Raw genomic sequence first — 18,860 nt, 5'->3', positions numbered from 1 at the left:
CCTTATAGGGAGAAAATTAGCAGTGGAAAAACGACCTTGACCATCAGATGTGTCCACAAATATTGACCAAAGGGCACCAAATGACAATCAGATCCAAAACTGTATAAAGGTCAAACTTTCAAAGAAATATGACTTAACATGCATATATCCAGATTACAAAATGAAATTAAAATATAAGGCTCGTAACTTCAAACAATAAACACACTTTATAGACCCAAAATAATACTTATTTTATATATAATTACCATTTTCTGACTTTAAAAGTGAAATAAAGTAACGCAAATGATAGAGAACTTACAGAATTCCCAAAAGAAGGTCGAAATGGACATCGTATTCGTCTTTCCACATCTTTCACCGGAGATCAGACATCAGTCCGGCGCGGAGCGAGACATGTTCGCGAGGGAAAACCCCGTTCAAATCCATTCGCATTCGGCGGTTTGCGCATTGGGTAATCAGGTTTTCCCCCCCAAATTAATTACGTTTTCATTGTAGCTACGGCAAAAATGGGCGTTTCTGCTTTGTGAGTCTCCGCGTAATGTTGTTCGATAGATAAAAGTTTTATCGCGACTAATTCACACCGAATATCTGCGCGCTTTTGCGCAAAGGGCAACTTCAGTCTGAAGTTCCTAAAAGTCGGAACAGAAGAGGAAGGGGGCGGAGAGTGCCGCTCTGAAGAGAATTACTGAATGAGTCCTGCTGGCTCACATTTCCATATTGCGATCTGGATCGGAGCCCGTTTGACTGGTCTCTCCTTCATTTCTCACACCAGTGCGCCTTTTATCGGAGCTCTGCCTCTCTTTATCTCTCACTATGTGTGATGTGTCAAGCAGTTTAAGATGTAATCCTCAACACTAATACTAGTAAACTAATAGCAGCTATAAGCAATAAAAATGACTAGAAAACTAGACTTAATACATTGAAAATAAATAATAATGTTTGGTTCCAGTATGTGATAGGTTTATTGACATTCCTTTATGATTTTTGACAAGGGCAAGTAACTAACTAATACTTTGTAATGACTAGTCAAAATGGCTACTTGATTGTTAAATTTAAAATACTTCCAGTAAAAATGTTACTAGCAACATTTGGAATAGATACTAGAACTAGTCAGAAGCAAATAGCTGATATACTGTATGAACCACCAGAGAATTCAACTGAAAAAAAATCAAATCAAATAAAATAAAAATGCAGCTTGTTACCAGTAACAATAAATAACAATCGATACCAGTCATTTTTGAATAGTAACTATTAAATAAAATAGTAAAAAGTAAATAAATATATTACTAGTATTTTTAATAATAAATTCAATAGATATTAATATGAGGCTTCAGAATGTACATTTTGAGGAATAAGAAATGATGTGGCACATGTTGTGAGGCCCTTGTTACACTGTAAAAAGTGGTAACCTACAACTGACACTCAAGCTATTAATACTTGATCTAACCCTAAAATTTGTTTTGATAGTGTAATCTAATTTGTTTCAGGTTGATTCAGTGATGTTAAATAATAATTTTGACTTGAATGAAACCAGTTAATTTAGATGTTACAACACAGAGCACAATTTTTTAAGGTTAGCATTAAAGTGTAGTTTCAACTTGGAAACTTAAATTATTAATGTACTCTATACAGACAGACAGAGTCAAAGGGGGTAGATTTGGCTCAAACATTGCCAAGCCATCCCAGATGTGACTTTTTTTATTTTATTTTTTCAAAATGAAGATTTTTTGAAGATTATCTCAGCTCTGTTGGTCCATACAATGCAAGTCAAAAGGGGGCAAACTTTAAAGCTCCAAAAAGCACATAAAGGCAGCATAAAAGTAATCTAAAAAACTCCAGTGGTTTAATCCATGTCTTTAGAAGCGATATGATAGGTGTGAGTGAGAAACAAATCAATATTTAAGTCCTTTTTTTGCAGTAAATCTTGACATCAGCAGTCTCCTTGGCAATCATGATTTCAAGCTCAATTATATTTCCCAGTACCATCTAGCCCTCTGCGAACTCTACTAGTAAGTGTAATCGAGCTTGAAATCATGATCGTTCCTGTAGACTGAAATTGCAAAATGTACAGTGAAAAAGGAGTTTTATTTTGGTCCGTTATCACCCAAAACAGATTAGATCACTTCAGAAGACATGGATTAAACCACTTGAGTTTTATGGATTACTTCTATGCTGCCTTTATGTGTTTTTTGGTTCTTCAAAGTTTTGGACCCTGTTGACTTTTGTGGACCTACAGAGCTGAGATATTCGTCTAAAAAATCTTTGTTTGTGTTCAGCAGAAGAAAGAAAGTCATATCTGGGATGGCATGAGGGTGAATAAGAGATGAGACTTTTAATTTTTGGGTCAACTATCCCTTTATCTTTCTGAGGTTTTAAATTGAGGATTTTACTTTGGGATATGTGGCATGGCTCATTTCATGACTTCTGGTGGGAAAAGCAGTGGTACAAGGTAAATCTTGTTAAGGATATAAAAAAAAGTAAAAGTGAACTTAATGTTCCCTATCTGTCACTCACTCGACGTTGGTGTCGATGTAGTGACACTAGGGGTCACTCTTGGGAGCCCGAGACACCTCTGGTCTTTGATAAAAGGCCAATGAAAATTGGCGAGTGGTATTTGCATGCCACTCCCCCGAACATACGGGTATAAAAGGAGCTGGTATGCAACCACTCATTCAGATTTTCTCTTCTGAGCCGAAGGTCATGCTCCCTGAGCTGAATACTACTGTTCATTCACCTCTGCTGGATCTGACGGCGCATTTCAGCGGCTTCTCCCCCCTCTGCACTGGTGCACTGCAGAGAACGCCCCTGGGCGCTTCGGCAGAAAAACTAGAGAGTATATTTTCTGAAAGAGCATTTTTCCCCTCTAAAAGAGTATATATTTCTCTAAAAGAGCGTACGCACGGAACGTCTTTTTAAAGACGCTTTTCCGATTGTGTGTTATTCCTGGTTGTGCTCGTTATCTCTCGCCTTCTAACGGTCACGATCACTGTCTTTCGTGTCTGGGCACTGCTCACGCGGAGACAGCGTTCATGGATGGTCATGTTCTCATTGCGAGAATATGTCCATGGCATCATTGCGGTCGCGGCTCGCCTTCGTAAGAAAGCGAGCCACCCCAGAGGCTCCCGCCTCGGTCCTTTTACCCACGGGTTTGAGGCCAGCGCGGCTAGCACTGGGGTCGATTTGGGGACCCCAATGGGACCACCTCCACCGGGTATCCCCCCGCGGACCTCCCATTCCCCAGCACGCTCGTCTGCCCCGATCGGGCTTCCGGGTGAGTCCGCCGGCTCGTCTCATGGCGAGTTCGACCTCTTATTCGGAGCCCACGAAAGTGATGAGCTCTCGAGCGCAGCATCAGAGAGCGGGCTCGTCCAGTCGGAAGCCTCAGCTGGGCTCCTCCCTTCGGGGTCGATCGCCCAGTCACAGGCTGACGCGGAGATGACGACATGCTTTCCCGAGCAGCCGCGAGCGTCGGTTAGAGTGGATTTCACCGCTCTTCCCTGAACCCTCGCGGCTCGGTGATTGGTTCCTGGGCTCGCGGCGCCGCTCAAAGCCACGCCCCGCCCCGTTCCTTTCTTCCTGGAAGTGCATGAAGAGCTGACAAGGTCACGGGAGGCACTTTTTACTGCCCGGTCCCGATCTTTTAGGCTTCCCCGCTCTCACTACCCTCTGGTGGGGCGGCCAAGGGTTATTTGGCAATCCCTCGGTGGATAAAGGCGCTCGCGGTGCACCTATGCCCGCAGAGCGCCGCCACCTGGCGCGGGTGCCCAAAGCCCCCTTCCAAGGCCTGTAGGTTTACGTCGTCTCTGACGGCCAAGGCCTACGGTGCCGCTGGACAAGCCGCCTCCGCCCTGCACGCCATGGCTCTCCTGCAAGTCCGCCAAGGCGCTAAAGGAACTGCACGAGGGTAGTTCCGCCCCGGGATTGATGCAGGAACTGCGCTCGGCGACCGACCTCGCTCTCCGAGCGACGGAGGTCACGGCGCGGTCTCTCGGGCGGACAATGGCCACACTAGTGGTCCAGGAGTGCCACCTTTGGCTCAACCTGGTCGAGATGGGTGAGGCCGACAAGACACGATTCCTTGCTGCCCCCATTTCCCAGGCGGGCCTATTCGGCGACACCGTCGAGGACTTTGCCCAGCAGTTCTTGATGGTAGAGCAGTAGATGGATGCTAGCCGGCATATCCTGCCCCGGCGCGGCTCAAGATCCCGCACCCCATCTACTCATCGCCAAGGGCATCCCCCTGCGGAAGCAGACGCCACCCGTCTCGCGGCCGCCCAGAACCCATGAAAGGCTTCAAAGCGCCCTTGGGACGGGCGACCCAGGGACAACGAAACCCGCTGCTCTGGAGCTGGTAAGCAGATCTTCATCTTTTTGTTACCTTTTGCATTTAATTGCGCTGCACCAAGTGGCTGCAGTACTCAAGAGCTCAGCAAGAGTGGTTTCCTTGTTCCCTGGGTCACGTATCCGGTGTATACGGCTGGCATCACGACCACCGTCCACCACTCCATTTGGCAGGTTGGCGCTCCAGCGGCGGTCTCCTGCCCTGAGCAACCAGCTGTGGCACAAATCCGCCCCCAATGTGACAGTCTCCACGGGTCACGAGGACAGGCCTCTTCCTCCCCCGTCCCAGGCTGTTCCGGGGGTGGTCACGAGGAGCCAGGTAAGTGCTTCGATGTCCTCGGACTCAGCACGGCCACGACGTGGTGTGGCACCTCGAGCTCCGCCCCACCGCGAGACCCCACCTGCTGGTGCATCCGATGACGTTGTCCTTTTGGTCCCCCTTGCGCGGAACTTGGACGCATGGCTTGCACCTTCCAGTCCATCACGAGGGCTGGACCAGACCGTCCGACTCGGCTGCGCGATTCACTTCGCCGGGCATCCGCCCAGGTTCAGCGGTGTCCACTTCACCTTGGTGAAAGACGAAAACGCTGCTACCTTGTGCGGAGATCGCTACCCTCCTACGGAAGGACGCGATAGAACCTGTCCCTCCAGCCGAGATGAAGAAAGGGTTTTACAGCCCCTACTTCATTGTACCGAAAAAAGGCGGTGGATTGCGGCCAATCTTGGACCTGCAAGTACTGAACCGGGCTTTACACAGACTCCCGTTCAAGATGCTGACGCAAAAACGCATTCTATCGAGCGTCCGGCATCAAGATTGGTTTGCGGCGGTAGACCCGAAGGATGCGTACTTTCACATCTCGATCCTTCCACGACACAGACCCTTCCTGCGGTTCGCGTTCAAGGGTCAGGCGTATCAGTACAAAGTCCTCCCTTTCAGCCTGTCCCTGTCTCCTTGCGTCTTTACGAAGATTGCAGAGGCTGCCCTTGCCCCGTTAAGGGAGGTGGGCATTCGCATTCTCAACTATCTCGATGACTGGCTAATCTTAGCTCACTCTTGAGACGTGTTGTGCGCACACAGGAACCTGGTGCTCTCACACCTCAGCCAACTAGGGCTTCGGGTCGACTGGGAAAAGAGCAAGCTCCTCCCGGTTCAGAGCATCTCTTTTCTCGGATTGGAGTTGGACTCAGTCTCCTTGACGGCGCGCCTTACGAACGATCGCCCCCAGTCGGTGCTGGCCTGTTTGAAGGCATTCAAACAGAAAACAGCGGTTCCACTGAAACTTTTTCAGAGGCTCCTGGGGCATATGGCATCCTCGGCGGTGGCCACCCCACTCGGGTTGATGCATATGAGGCTGCTTCAGCACTGGCTCCAGACTCGAGTCCCGAGACGGGCATGGCACCACGGGACACCGCGTGGCCATTACGTCGGTCTGTCACCGTCTTTTCAGCCCTTGGACCGACCTCTCGTTTCTACGAGCAGGTGTTCCCCTAGAACTGGTCTCCAGGCGCGTCGTGGTCATGACAGACGCCTCCAAAATGGGCTGGGGCGCTGTTTTGCAATGGGCACGTTACAAAACGGACAGCATGGCAGCGGTAGCATATGTCAACCACCAAGGCGGTCTGCGCTCCTGCTGTATGTCACAACTCGCCCGCCGTCTCCTCCAACGGAGTCAGCAGCACCTCAAGTCACTGCGAGCCACTCACATCCCGGGCAACCTCAACACTACGGCGGATGCGCCGTCACAACAGGTTACCCTCAAGGGAGAGTGGAGACTCCACCTTCAGGTGGTCCAGCTGATTTGAAGTCGATTCGATAGGCACAGGTGCACCTGTTCGCCTCCCAAGAATCCTCCCCACTGCCCGCTCTGGTACGCCCTGACCGAGGCCTTCCTCGGCATAGACGCGCTGGCACACAGCTGGTCCCCTGATATTCGCAAATATGCATTTTCCCCCAGTGAGCCTGCTTGCACAGACCCTGTACAAGGTCAGGGAGGATGAGGAGAAAGTCGTCCTGGTAAGCACCCTACTGGCCCGCCCAGACGTGGTGCTCGGACCTCACACTCCTCACGACAGCTCCCCCCAGGCAAATTCCCCTAAGGAAGGACCTTCTTTCTCAGGGAAGGGGCACCATCCGGCACCCGTGCCCAGACCTCTGGAATCTCCATGTCTGGCCCCTGGATGGGACGTGGAAGACCTAAGCTGTCTCCCACCTGCGATGGTAGACACATTCACTCAGGCTAGGGCTCCCTCTATGAGGAGCCTGTATGCCTTTAAGTGGCGTCTGTTCGCTAAGTGGTGTTCTTCCCGTCGGGAAGACCCCCAGAGATGCGTAGTCAGATCAGTGCTTTCCTTCCTGCAAGAGAGGTTGGAAGGGAGGCTGTCCCCTTCCACCTTGAAGGTGTACATTGCTGCCATAGCAGCACACCACGACACAGTCGACGGTAAGTCCTTAGGGAAGCATGATCTGATCATCAGGTTCCTAAGAGGCGCCAGGAGGCTGAATCCCTCCAGGCCGCGCCTCGTTCCCTCATCGGACCTCTGTAGTTCTTCAGGGTCTACAGAGAGCCCCCTTTGAGCTTTGCAGTCAGCCGAGCTTAAGGCACTCTCCTTGAAGACTGCCCTCCTGACTGCGCTTACTTCCATCAAGAGGGTAGGTGACCTGCAAGCGTTCTCTGTCAGCGAAACATGCCTGGAGTTCAGTCCGGGCTATTCTCATGTGATCCTGAGACCCCGACCGGGCTATATGCCCAAAGTTCCCACCACTCCTTTTAGGGACCAGGTGGTGAACCTGCAAGCGCTGCCCCAGGAGGAGGCAGACCCAGCCCTGTCGTTGCTGTGTATGGTGCGCACTTTACGCATCTATTTGGATCGCACGCAGAACTTTAGAGTCTCTGAGCAGCTCTTTGTCTGCTTTGGTGCACAGCGGAAAGGAAGCACTGTCTCCAAGCAGAGGATCACCCACTGGCTCATTGAAGCCATAACTATGGCATATCTCGCCCAAAACATGCCGCCTCTAGTAGGGCTACGAGCCCATTCTACCCGTGATGTAGCGGCTTCTTGGGCCCTGGCCAGAGGTGCCTCTCTAACAGACATTTGCAGAGCTGCAGGCTGGGCAACACCCAACACCTTTGCAAGGTTCTACAACCTCCGGGTGGAATCGGTTTCGTCCCAGGTAGTGGCACGCAACACAAGCGGATAAGCTCGGGATAGCCGGCCGGGTGTATCGCTTGCACATAGCGCCTTCCACCTCCTTTTGAGCTGAAGATGTGCGCTGTTAATTCCCAGTAGTGTTCACAAAAGCTGTTCCCTGGTTGACTTCCTCCGAGCCCTGTGGCAGTCGAGTTTTCGGAGAGACTCGCTGCCGGCCCAGTACACACACTAAGAGCCCGGTTCTGGGGTAGGTGCTCCGCATGTGGCGGTTCCCTGTAAGGCTAACCCCATGCAATCTATATCTTCCGCTAATTCATTCCCTGCTGGCAAACTGCGTCTTCCTTGGGCAGAGCCCCTCTGCCCCAGTTTCCATGTTGTAGTAACTCCTCCCCCATTGGGCAGGATCTACCTTGAAGGCTCTCCACATGGTTGGAAAGACCATGTGATGTATTCTTCCACTTAAATATCCCCCCCCCTCTTGGGGCGAGGTGTGATCTCCGCGGTGTCCTCCCCTTGGGAGGGACACCCCCCCGACTAGACCTGGCGGCCCAGTCGGATAATCCCCCTTCTTTTTTAGGGAGTGGAAAAAGAGAAGGGGGAAAGAGGCCACGACTGGGTTAAGCCTGTCTCTATCTTTGGGTAGTCGACTTGTCCCCAAAAAGGGCTGTTCGACACTCATAACTGTGTTGGGGAGGTTACGTGTCGACCTGGTGTGCTGGCTATGAGGCACACAGCAAGTCTGCCCACCACACACTGCCAGTTCACATAACACCATTCAGCCTTGTGGCGTTTTGTATAGGGAACCCTAGTGTCACTACATCGACACCAACGTCGAGTGAGTGACAGATAGGGAACGTCATGGTTACTGGTGTAACCTCCGTTCCGTTCCCCGCGGCTCCTCAGCGTAAAACCTGAATGAGTGGTTGCATACCAGCTCCTTTTATACCCGTATGTTCGGGGGAGTGGCATGCAAATACCACTCGCCAATTTTCATTGGCCTTTTATCAAAGACCAGAGGTGTCTCGGGCTCCCAAGAGTGACCCCTAGTGTCACTACATCGACACCAATGTCTCGTTCCCTCCATCAGGGAACGGAGGTTACACCAGTAACCATGACGTTTTGATGTGAAAGTGCATAAGAAAATATAAAAATTAATTCCAAATACTTTGTAGATATATTCTTAGGAATAATTTTTCCTCTGTCCAACTTTAACAGTAATGCTTAAAAAATACTGGGATTTGATCAAAAGAGGATCTTCAAAGGTTCTACTTCCCAGTATCGAATATTTCTTCATTTTTGCTTTTGATTAATGTAGAAGACATCTGAAGTTTTCTTCAAAGGCATAATGTTAGGTTATGTATGTCAGGGTTCTGACCTTAGTACCCCCCTCCCCCTTTGTGGCAGAGCCCTGACATGTATGTGTTTTGTGTATATTCACTCCAGAGTCCAGGCACTTGGGTTTTGTCTCGTGCTGTGTGAATGCACTTGGGTTTGTGTTTTCTCATTTCCTTGTGCATTCATGTCTGTCTTCAGTGATAACCCTGCTTGTCTGATTATTAGTTTATTTATTTCACCTGCCCTCCTCATTATCTCCTTTCTTTTGCTCCTCTCGTGTTATGTCCTGTGCCAGATTGTTTTGTAAGTTTGTCAGTTTCAATAAATCAAGTCTTGTCTCCAGTCAGTTCCTGAACTTCGGTCAGTCTTGTCTTTGTTAATCTTTTAGTTTGTTTTTGCCCTGTTTTGTTGTTTCTCCCTCATTAGAGTTTTGGTTTGTATTTTGTTCTTTCTAATAAAAGCTTTTAAACTTGCCTCTGCATTTGGGTACTTCCTCAACAACCTGTGACAATGTGGTGTTTGGATCATAATTCAAAGTGTCTAGAAAAGTAACATTTCCAAAAGTGTCCGACTTTACCCATATTCACCCTAGTATACCTGAAATTAAAATGAATTCGAGATCAAATCTATCACATTGTGTCTACATATCCTAACACACTCTATGGTTCTGAAATCCCTCCCTCTTTATCTTTTCAAAACCAAGAGCAGAGAGCATCCGAGCTGCTATGATACAGTAAACTTGTCTTGTGTCTTGTGTATGTGAATGTAGTCTGGTATATTTGCATGCTTCAGTAACCTGCAGTCACAATATAGTAAGTTTGTCCCCTCGTCTACAAACATCTGATCATTCAGTTGGATGAGTATCTTAACTGGGTACAATCATCATTACAGTTGACTCCAGCCCACCATCAATCACCTAACCCTTTGCTCTCTCTCTCTCTATCTCTCTCTCTGTTTGAAAATCCAAACAAAAAAGGAGATATTATTCAGAATATCCAAGCTTCTGTTTTTCATTAAAGAAAATGGATGGTGATTTACAGTAGGCTATACTAGAGGTTTACCCATATTGGACTTTTAACCTATACAATAACTAAGCCGGTGGAAAAGGATGATAACCGATTATTCAGCCGATACTTTTTAAAATCAATTTACTGACTGTTAAAAATGTTCTTAGCCTTTTCTCTGCGATGGGCATAGACATAGATGCAGATGCAGTCCCAGATGCAACCAAAATCCCAATAATAACTAGGAAAAAAAGATTTGGTGCAAAACAGGACATTTTCCTGACAATCCTGTTTAATATAACTACACACTTTTTTCTTTTTATTTAGGGTCTCAACAATCATCAAAGGTTACATAAAAACATCCAATAATGTCTGATTACCTAATCAGCCAATCGTCTGGCAGCAGTGCAATGCATAAAATCATGCAGATACGCATCAGGAGCTTCAGTTAATGATCACATCAACCATCAGAATGGGGGAAAAAATATCTCTGTGATTCTGACCGTAGCATGATTGTTGGTATCAGAAGAGCTGGTTTGAGTAACTGTAACTGCTGATCTCCTGGGATTTTCACACACAACAGTCTCTAGAGTTTACTCAGAATGGTGCCAAAAACAAAAAACATCCAGTAAGTGGCAGTTCTGCGGACGAAAACGCCTTGTTGATGACAGAGGTCAATGGAGAATGGCCAGACTGGTTCAAGCTGACAGAAATTCTACGGTAACTCAGATAAACACTCTGTATAATTGTAGTGAGCAGAATAGAATCTCAGAATGCACACAACACGTCGAACCTTGAGGCGGATGGGCTACAACAGCAGAAGACCATGTCTGGCACTTTATTAAGACCATAGTGTTTCCAATAAATTGCTCAGTGAGTGTGTGTGTATATATATATATAAAAGAAGCCAGTAAAAGGATCATAAAAGGATTCCATACAACCATACAACACACTAGCACTTTATTCCAAGTCTTCTGAAGTAATTTGATAGCTTAGTTTGAGGAACAGACCGAAAGTCATTTACTGGTTTCTTCTCTCCTGTAGCTCTTAAATCTCATTTGCACGTGTTCAATTCAAAAATTAAATGTGTCGCACCAGGTTTGAAATCATTGACGGCAAATGCCATTGGTTCTCACTTCATGTGACCAATCATGATGCAACAAGTTTGAAAATCGTGGCCGCAAATGAGATTTGAGAGCTACATGAGAGGAAAAAAATCAGTGAACAACGACTTCAGTTTTGGTCTGTTTCGTCAGAACACTTGAATATAGTGCCCGATAAATGGACTTCTTTATTATAGTGTACTTTCATGGTGCTTTTTTGTCCTTTTTGGAGCTTGGCAGTATAATTTACCATCCAATTTCCTTGTATGGAAAACAAAAGCTCAAACATTCTGCATAAAATCTCTTTTTGTGTTTCATGGAAGAAAAAAAATGATAGATCAGATGGGGTTGGAACAACATGGGAGAGAGCACATGATGACAAAAAATTTTTTATCAGCTATTCATTTAAACCTTTATTTTCCATTTTTCCAGTCACTTTAAGCTGCCGCAACTCACTGCAGTACTTAAGTGTCAGACAGAGGAAGGCTGAAGCTAATTATAGACTGGGTCTAAACGCAGTAAAGACTGCCTTGTCTGATATCGACCTACGAGGATTTAACAGCACGCCACAGAGTGAATGTAAAGACCCATCATGATTTATTCTGACACATGTGTGGAGAGACTCATACACCCACAATAATACACTTTCTCTGTCTCTCTGACATCCTTTAAGTGATGTCTCCACAGTGGCGAGAAATTATTCTCTCTTGGGAGGTTCTTCCCTTCTGCATTTCTAATGGCTCAACAGAGTCTCACAGTCAGCTCACTTTCATCTCAGCTCAGCTGCGCTCCGTGGGCTTTGCAGCTCAGCTAGTTTGTCCACACTGTGCTAAAGAAGGTTTCTGCTCAAGCCAGCATTTCCTGGAGCTAGCAAACTAACTGACCCATAGTTTGATGGCTTATGCTTAATAAAGTGTGCAGCTAAGAAAAAATAAGACTTTTTGGCTCTTTTCCAAAACCTAGTGAGCTTCCTACATAGGTAGCAATTTAAGGTATCATCCCAAAGCGAAGGCTGTTCCAGTCATGCTATATCTTCTCAGATTCTTTATTAAGTGTGGATGTGACCTCAGTCACTAATGAGGTTCTGAAAGAATGCTGCCTTAGAAGGCATCTGCCTATTTATGCAGTAGATAGCACTAACAAAAAAGGATTTTTGCTGCTTGTTCAATTTACTAAATTAAAATAAAGCAACACAATTCTAGAACATTTTTATTTCATTGCGTTCTATCCATTTAAATTTGTAAAATGGAAGTTTACTTTATTCATTTAAGTTAAGACTACATAAATACTTCCTGTGGTGTTAATGTAGCATCGATGAAACTGGGCAGGGGACTTCCATTTCCCAGCATGCTTTGCATGGGACTTTTAAATGTAAAAATTAAGTGTTATTTTATATGTTTTTGTGCAAGATGAATATAAAGTGGAATACTAGTTAGAGTTTAATGTTTTGTTATGTTGAGCTTTAGAAGAGTTTCTGTTATGTTGGAGTTTTGGGGTTACCATTATTGTGAAGAGTGGAGCTTGAACTATAGATGAGGACATGTAGATATCACACATGAAATAGATCAATTGCTCCATTGAACAATGGCAGTACTCACCATAGCATAGTTACTAAACTACACTCTGTAGTGCTTCTGACCAGCATGTATTTAGCATGCTAACAGTTACTTTCACTGGTTAGTACATGAAAAAATTAAAGAGATTTATTTGAGTTGCACTGACATTTGTGTTGAGATTACATAGTAATTTTAAGTTCAGAAAACACATTTCAAACACGTGGAACCACTGTTCATGATAGAATCAAGTTCAGCCAAAGAGTTATTTTTTATTTATTTTTTTGAGTGCACAGCAGCTCACTTGGTTTTGGAACAGAGCAATAGTCTGCTAATGCCAAGCAAATGAATGAAGATGGATGATAAATATTGAACAGATTATTACTGTAACAATGGATTAAAAATCAAAAAGCTTGATTTTTTACATTATGTCCATTATGTATTACAAATATTGGCTGGGCGAAATATTCAATGTTTACAATATTATCACAATGATTTTGCTGGTGATAAAAAAATCAAACAATATCTTGAATATTGTGATGGTTGTTTGCTTTTTATTTGGCCACTATGTTTCCTAACGAGTGCGTCATTAGAGTAATTTCACAATCCTTCAGGGCTGCACAATTCATCAAATAACCTCAAAATATTAGTATTGTCATATCTGATTACTAAACCAAATAAAAGGCTACAATGAAATTAAATGAATACATGGTCTGTGTAAACAGGTGGCGTGTCATGACAGTGTTTTTAGCACTCTAGGGGCGGTTCCCTTGCATTGTTAGTTTGTCCCCTCGTCTACAAACATCCAATCATTCAGTTGGATGAGTATCTTAATTGGGTACAATCATCATTACAGTTGACTCCAGCCCAACTGCAGGTTCAGACATTCATGCAATTGCAAACTTTTGTAACCACTAAAAGTTATTATACAAGTCTAAAAATTGGACACGGAATCACGGAAAAGGAGAAGGTGACAGCATTTCACCAAATTTGTGATGAGTAACATTGCAAGTTGTAAAATAAACACTACACTTCCTGTGTTCTGCCAAAATAAAAGTTGCAGGTGAAGAAAATACAACTAAATATATTACAATCGTACAAAGCAAAGCAAATAAAATCGTCATTTTAATAATAATATTTCATTATTATTTTCTATTATAATAAAATTCTCCTGGGCTCTAAAAAGTGAGGGAACTTGTAGTTTTTGCACACCCTGTTCATTCACAAACAAATGTTTTAGTAAAAAATATATATTAAATATTACTTTTTATTACTGTATTGTTGTATTGGTGCATCTAAGTGAAAATTATTAAATATCGTTCTTCCTTGTGTTTCATTTAGTGAAGATATGTGCAAAACATGCATTCATTATTTTTTATGTTTTTATTTAATGCATTAAACATTTTCAGTATACTTGGCTACAATGGCTGTTTGTTTGAAATGATGGTCCTTTGGTTAAAAAAAAACACGTTTTAAGCCATTTTAGAACAAATACATTACAATACATAATTATCAAGATATATATCGAATATCGTCAATAAGCTTTAAAATATCAAGATATAATTTTTGCAGCCATATCGGCCCATCCTATGTTGTAAATACCTGTAGACCTATAGACATTGCATACAAACTGTATAATAGTAATAGAACACAAACCGTTAGGAAGTACACATCAATACTTGCAAGAATAATTGAGTAAATAGTATTGATTTCACACAAGCAAAATGCTTTTGAAAAAGAAAGGGCTGTTTTTTTCTTAGTATAACGAAGACACTTTCTCTCTTTGTTGTATTAAATTATACGAGTCAGTTATGTGTACATGCACAATATCTCAGTCAGTGTGTAGGTGTCAATGAGAGACGTGTGTGTGTGTGTGTGTGTGTGTGTGTGTGTGTTGCTCTCCCTGCATCCTGTAGGGATAATCATCAGCTAGACAGCACTCACCCGCTGCTCCTACACACAACCAGGATGCAGCGGAATCAGACAGGAAGTGTGTGTGTATGTGAAGAGGGTGTTCACGAGTGTGTGTTTGTGGGTTTATGTGTGTGACAGGGAGAGATAAAGAAAGAGATCATGAGTACCTGATAAAAAGAAAGAATAAATGAGAATGTTCTTTTGTGTGAATAGGCACTGATTTCAGAGAGGCATAGGGTCGGGGTGATTGTTACTGTGACATGGAGCCAAAAGGGTGACACATACAAATGAGCGACTACCATCAGAGCGTCACAAAACAATGCATCGCATCACATTTCATGTTGTATGTTGATCTTCTGTAAGGCAGCCAGGGCTGACAGATCAATCACTTAATCACGTCTTTACTTGGGTCAGTCTCAATGGAAGGGCAATGAAGCATGGACCCTTTGAAAATAAACAGATTGCTCTAAACATGGCTGGAGAGAGTGTGTAATATGTTCGATGCTGGTTTCTGAAGCATAAATCCCTAATGGTAAATCATTACATTCAAACATACAGTCATGCACAGCAAAGAACACTTTGAACAACTGAGGGACTGGTTGATGAAAAGTTTGGGATTATGACTCACAAATGAACATCAGTTGCAGTCCCTCTCTGGCATACTCTTGAGCTCTATCCCAGTGTGGGGGTAAACATGGTTTTTCATTAAACACTAATATGAGTCATTATTCATTAATGTAATATGAATACAGCTCAGTTTAAAGAGATCTGGTAAGAGCTTAGCTATTGCTGCCAAGTCCTCCAAAGAAGTTCCTGCTTACAAGATCGGAAGTCGTACTCATGGTGTCACGTGTACCTAAGTGGCTTTAGTCAGAAATAAAATGGATGTGTTGGGCAATTTCATACTTCTTTCTTTCTTGTTCGCTTCCCAACAAAGGTAGGATTGGGAAATGTCATTTGTCGCGTAAGCCTGTCGCTTACGCGATCATGTAGATATTTAAATATTTACTGGCAGTTCTTCATCAGCAGCACACAATATGTGTACAAATTAAGCTATACAGTCAACATGCACGATTGTATGACCACTACTACTTTTCAAACATTATTCTTTAATTGTCACTCCCCCAACTCGGAAATTCAGGGCTCAAAGTAAATCCAAATTTGTCCAATGGCAAATACGACTTTGCGGAGGCCTTCATGTGCACTCATCTTAATGCATAAATACCTTTATGCTGGCATGACTTGAAGGCAGCATATTAGTGCTAAACTGGACCCAACTCAGAAAGCCCAATTTATGAAGATGCCAACACCAGTTTGATCTCATAGATTAATTTTGTGCTCTAAAGACATTATCCTCTGATACTGTGAAAAGATGCAACCAGTGTTTGATAAGACAGAATCATTTTAACTTTAAATGAGGAATTTTATTACTTGAGAATATCTTGTTTATTTGATAGAATCTTTTTTCATAAGTACAATGGGACCCAACTCTTTAAAATTCTCATTGGTAAATGGATGCCTATGTGAGTGTGCTGCTGCAGCAAAAGTTTCACAAAATGGAGCGTCACTTGCACAAATCCTTTTTCCTCCATGTCTTTGCGATGCACCATCCCCATTGAAATCAATGGATTCGCAGTGTTTTATGACGCTACTGTGTAGGTGCCCTTGGCCACTAGAACCTCTTGAGAAGAATGCATAAAAGTATTTTAAAGATAACTCTTTAAATCCACTGACAGACTTACAGAGATTATGCTCAGACATTTTTAGTTCCATACTGTAGTTACATTATTCACCTAAATGGACTGTGCCTCACTTAACTCCCTCTTTGCCAGCTAGCAGAGCTTGTGAGGCTCTGCGGATTTGTTAATTAACAGCATATGCTGCTCTTTTCCTTCTTTTAGGGGCTATAGACACACAACACAGAACTGATACTAGTGCATTGATTCTTGAGACACGAGACAAAGCTTGTTCAACAACTTTAACAGCCATTTGTTTTTTAAAATAGCTGAATTTTAACTTTAAGATTTATCAGAGATGATCACTAAAATGTGCTTAACTCATATGTACAATTTGATTTGATTTTCTCTTTATGTAATCAAAATTATGACATTACATTATCACTTACTAACCCTAAAACCAACTGTCCTCAACTCAATACTTCATAAAATATATATTAGGGGAAGTGACCCAATTAAGCCCATGTACCATCCCAGATAGCACACACACACATCTCTGAGATGTCCGTTTAAGAGTGTTTTATCTGGAAAGCATCACATTCTAATTAACATCTACTAAACATCTTAAAAAGATCAGATTTACCAACATTCTAAATTAGAAACGTCTCAAAGACATCTGCTGATTGTCTTATTGACATTCGAGAAGAAGCGTCTTATAAACATATTGCAGATGAGCAAACAACCAAAAAACTATGTCTTTCAGATGTAAACACACACACATCAAATAGACGTCTTGGAGATGTACCTGTGCTATCAGGGATATAAGCCCACTTACAGTTTTATTTTGAAATATATAAAAAGACAGAAAGCAAGAGAAAAAATATTGTTGCAAAGGAAATGCACACATTTGTTGGTATAATTTTACTTTTTATTTGGAGCCAATCAAATGTTTCATTCTCAAGTTATTTGGTAACATGTGCTACCACTGTTTGGCGGCCATTTTGGAAGTTGCTCCAAAACTTCACTGCTTTTGATGATGACCTCAAAAAAAGGTATTTTTCTGGAGTCAGATGAACAAACCAGGCAAGGAATGATTAAAAAATAAAAAATAAAAATGAAAATGAAGAGATTAATAAACAAAATGATACTTGATATAATTTATTTTCTTTGTATTTAACAGCAATACTTTGTCATTGAAAAGATGAATTTGATGAGTATCTGGAGCTAGTGCAGGACGCAGCCTAAGTGATGCTCACAAAGAAAGATGCAGTAAAAGAAAATAAATGAATAAAAACAGCTGAGAAACGCATTAAATGAAAATATTTAAGAAGCTTCTTGAGCTCAAACAAGATTTAGTGCTCTGTAATTATAATCCAGAAATATAACTTTGTTTTCATGTGGGTTTATAAGGAACAGTACCTTTGAAAAGCCTGTTTCCTCATAGCTTAAAAGCAGAATAATTATTTTATTTAAATTATTTAGGTTTATTTTCCACTGACCCCTATTGTTCCTAACAAGCCCACTGAGCAAATAACCCATTGAACCTCATATTAAATTGAATTCATTGTCAACACTACATACTGAATCTGTTTTCATTGCAGGGAGAAAAAAATTATAAGGACTGTCAGATTCAGAAATGAAAGATTTAATTTACTGGTTATGATATCTGAGATCTAAATCTACAAAAAGAATCAAACTTGAGGTATTTATTTAGTAAAATGTGAAGCATTTACATTTTTAAAAGCATAGTGGCACAGATGTGGGCTTAAATGGTACACATGTTCCTTATAAGCCCACTCCAGACTTTTCACGTTTGCAGTTAAATAAAGTCACTTAATTTAGTCAGTTTATCACAAAACATAACATGAGTGTTTAGATGAGAGATTAATCTTTGATTAAAACTCATTTTATTGGAAGGCTGTTAACATTTCTATAAGAAAACATATAAAATTTCGATTTGGGTGAGCTTAATTGGGTCACTTCCCCTAAACTTAAGAAAATCAGAAATATAAATAGTTATCTTTTAAAGAAGCCTGACAAGCCTGGGTAGCTCAGTGGTAAAAGACGCTGGCTACAGCCCCTGGAGTTCGCTAGTTCGAATCCCAGGGCATGCTGAGTGACTTCAGCCAGGTCTCCTAAGCAACCAAATTGGCCCGGTTGCTAGGGAGGGTAGAGTCACATGTGGTAACCTCCTTGTGGTCGCTATAATGTGGTTTGTTCTCAGTGGGGCGCGTGGTGAGTTGAACGTGATTGCCGTGGTGGATGGCGTGAAGCCTCCACACGCGCTATGTCTCCGTGGCAATGCGCTCAACAAGCCACACGATAAGATGCGCAGGTTGACATTCTCAGACGCGGAGGCAACTGGGATTCGTCCTCCGCCACCCAGACTTTTTCGAGTCACTACGCAACCATGAGGACTTAAAAAGCACATTGGGAATTGGGCATTACAAATTGGGAGAAAAAGGGGAAAAATCCCCCACCCCCCAAAAAAAGAGAAGCCTGACTATATGTCCAGACAAAAGGAAGAGGTATATTTTAGAAATATAGGTTTCAAAGGTTTAGCCTAAACACTGTCAGATATTCATGGAAACATTTAAAAAAAATCAGGCAAACTCTTAGCCAGCCTTCATTCTGAAGGTCCTATTTCAATACTTCACCTGCTAAGAGGTAAACAAGGTCACACAGCCTCTGATTAATTTTATACATACATACATACATACATACATACATTATATATATATATATATATATATATATATATATATATATATATATATATATATACAC

At 43.0% G+C, this 18,860-nt stretch overlaps 1 protein-coding gene across 2 annotated transcripts in view; it reads right to left on the bottom strand.

The window, feature by feature from the left end:
• Positions 1-18,860, bottom strand: part of psd2 (pleckstrin and Sec7 domain containing 2) — an 82,135-nt gene that overhangs the window by 49,796 nt on the left and 13,479 nt on the right. The window contains exon 1 of one of the 2 annotated variants that reach the window (XM_051649278.1): positions 299-621. The exons of the other annotated variant lie outside the window; for it this stretch is intronic. Within the exon in view, the coding sequence (XP_051505238.1) occupies positions 299-348 (50 nt within the window). The 5' untranslated portion in view covers positions 349-621. Of the gene's footprint in view, positions 1-298; positions 622-18,860 lie in introns of those variants that run through there. 2 annotated transcript variants of the gene reach the window in all.

This window comes from Myxocyprinus asiaticus, chromosome 22 (genome assembly GCF_019703515.2).
Source record: "Myxocyprinus asiaticus isolate MX2 ecotype Aquarium Trade chromosome 22, UBuf_Myxa_2, whole genome shotgun sequence".
NCBI lineage: Eukaryota > Metazoa > Chordata > Actinopteri > Cypriniformes > Catostomidae > Myxocyprinus > Myxocyprinus asiaticus.
This window is presented reverse-complemented; position numbering and strand designations above follow the sequence as displayed.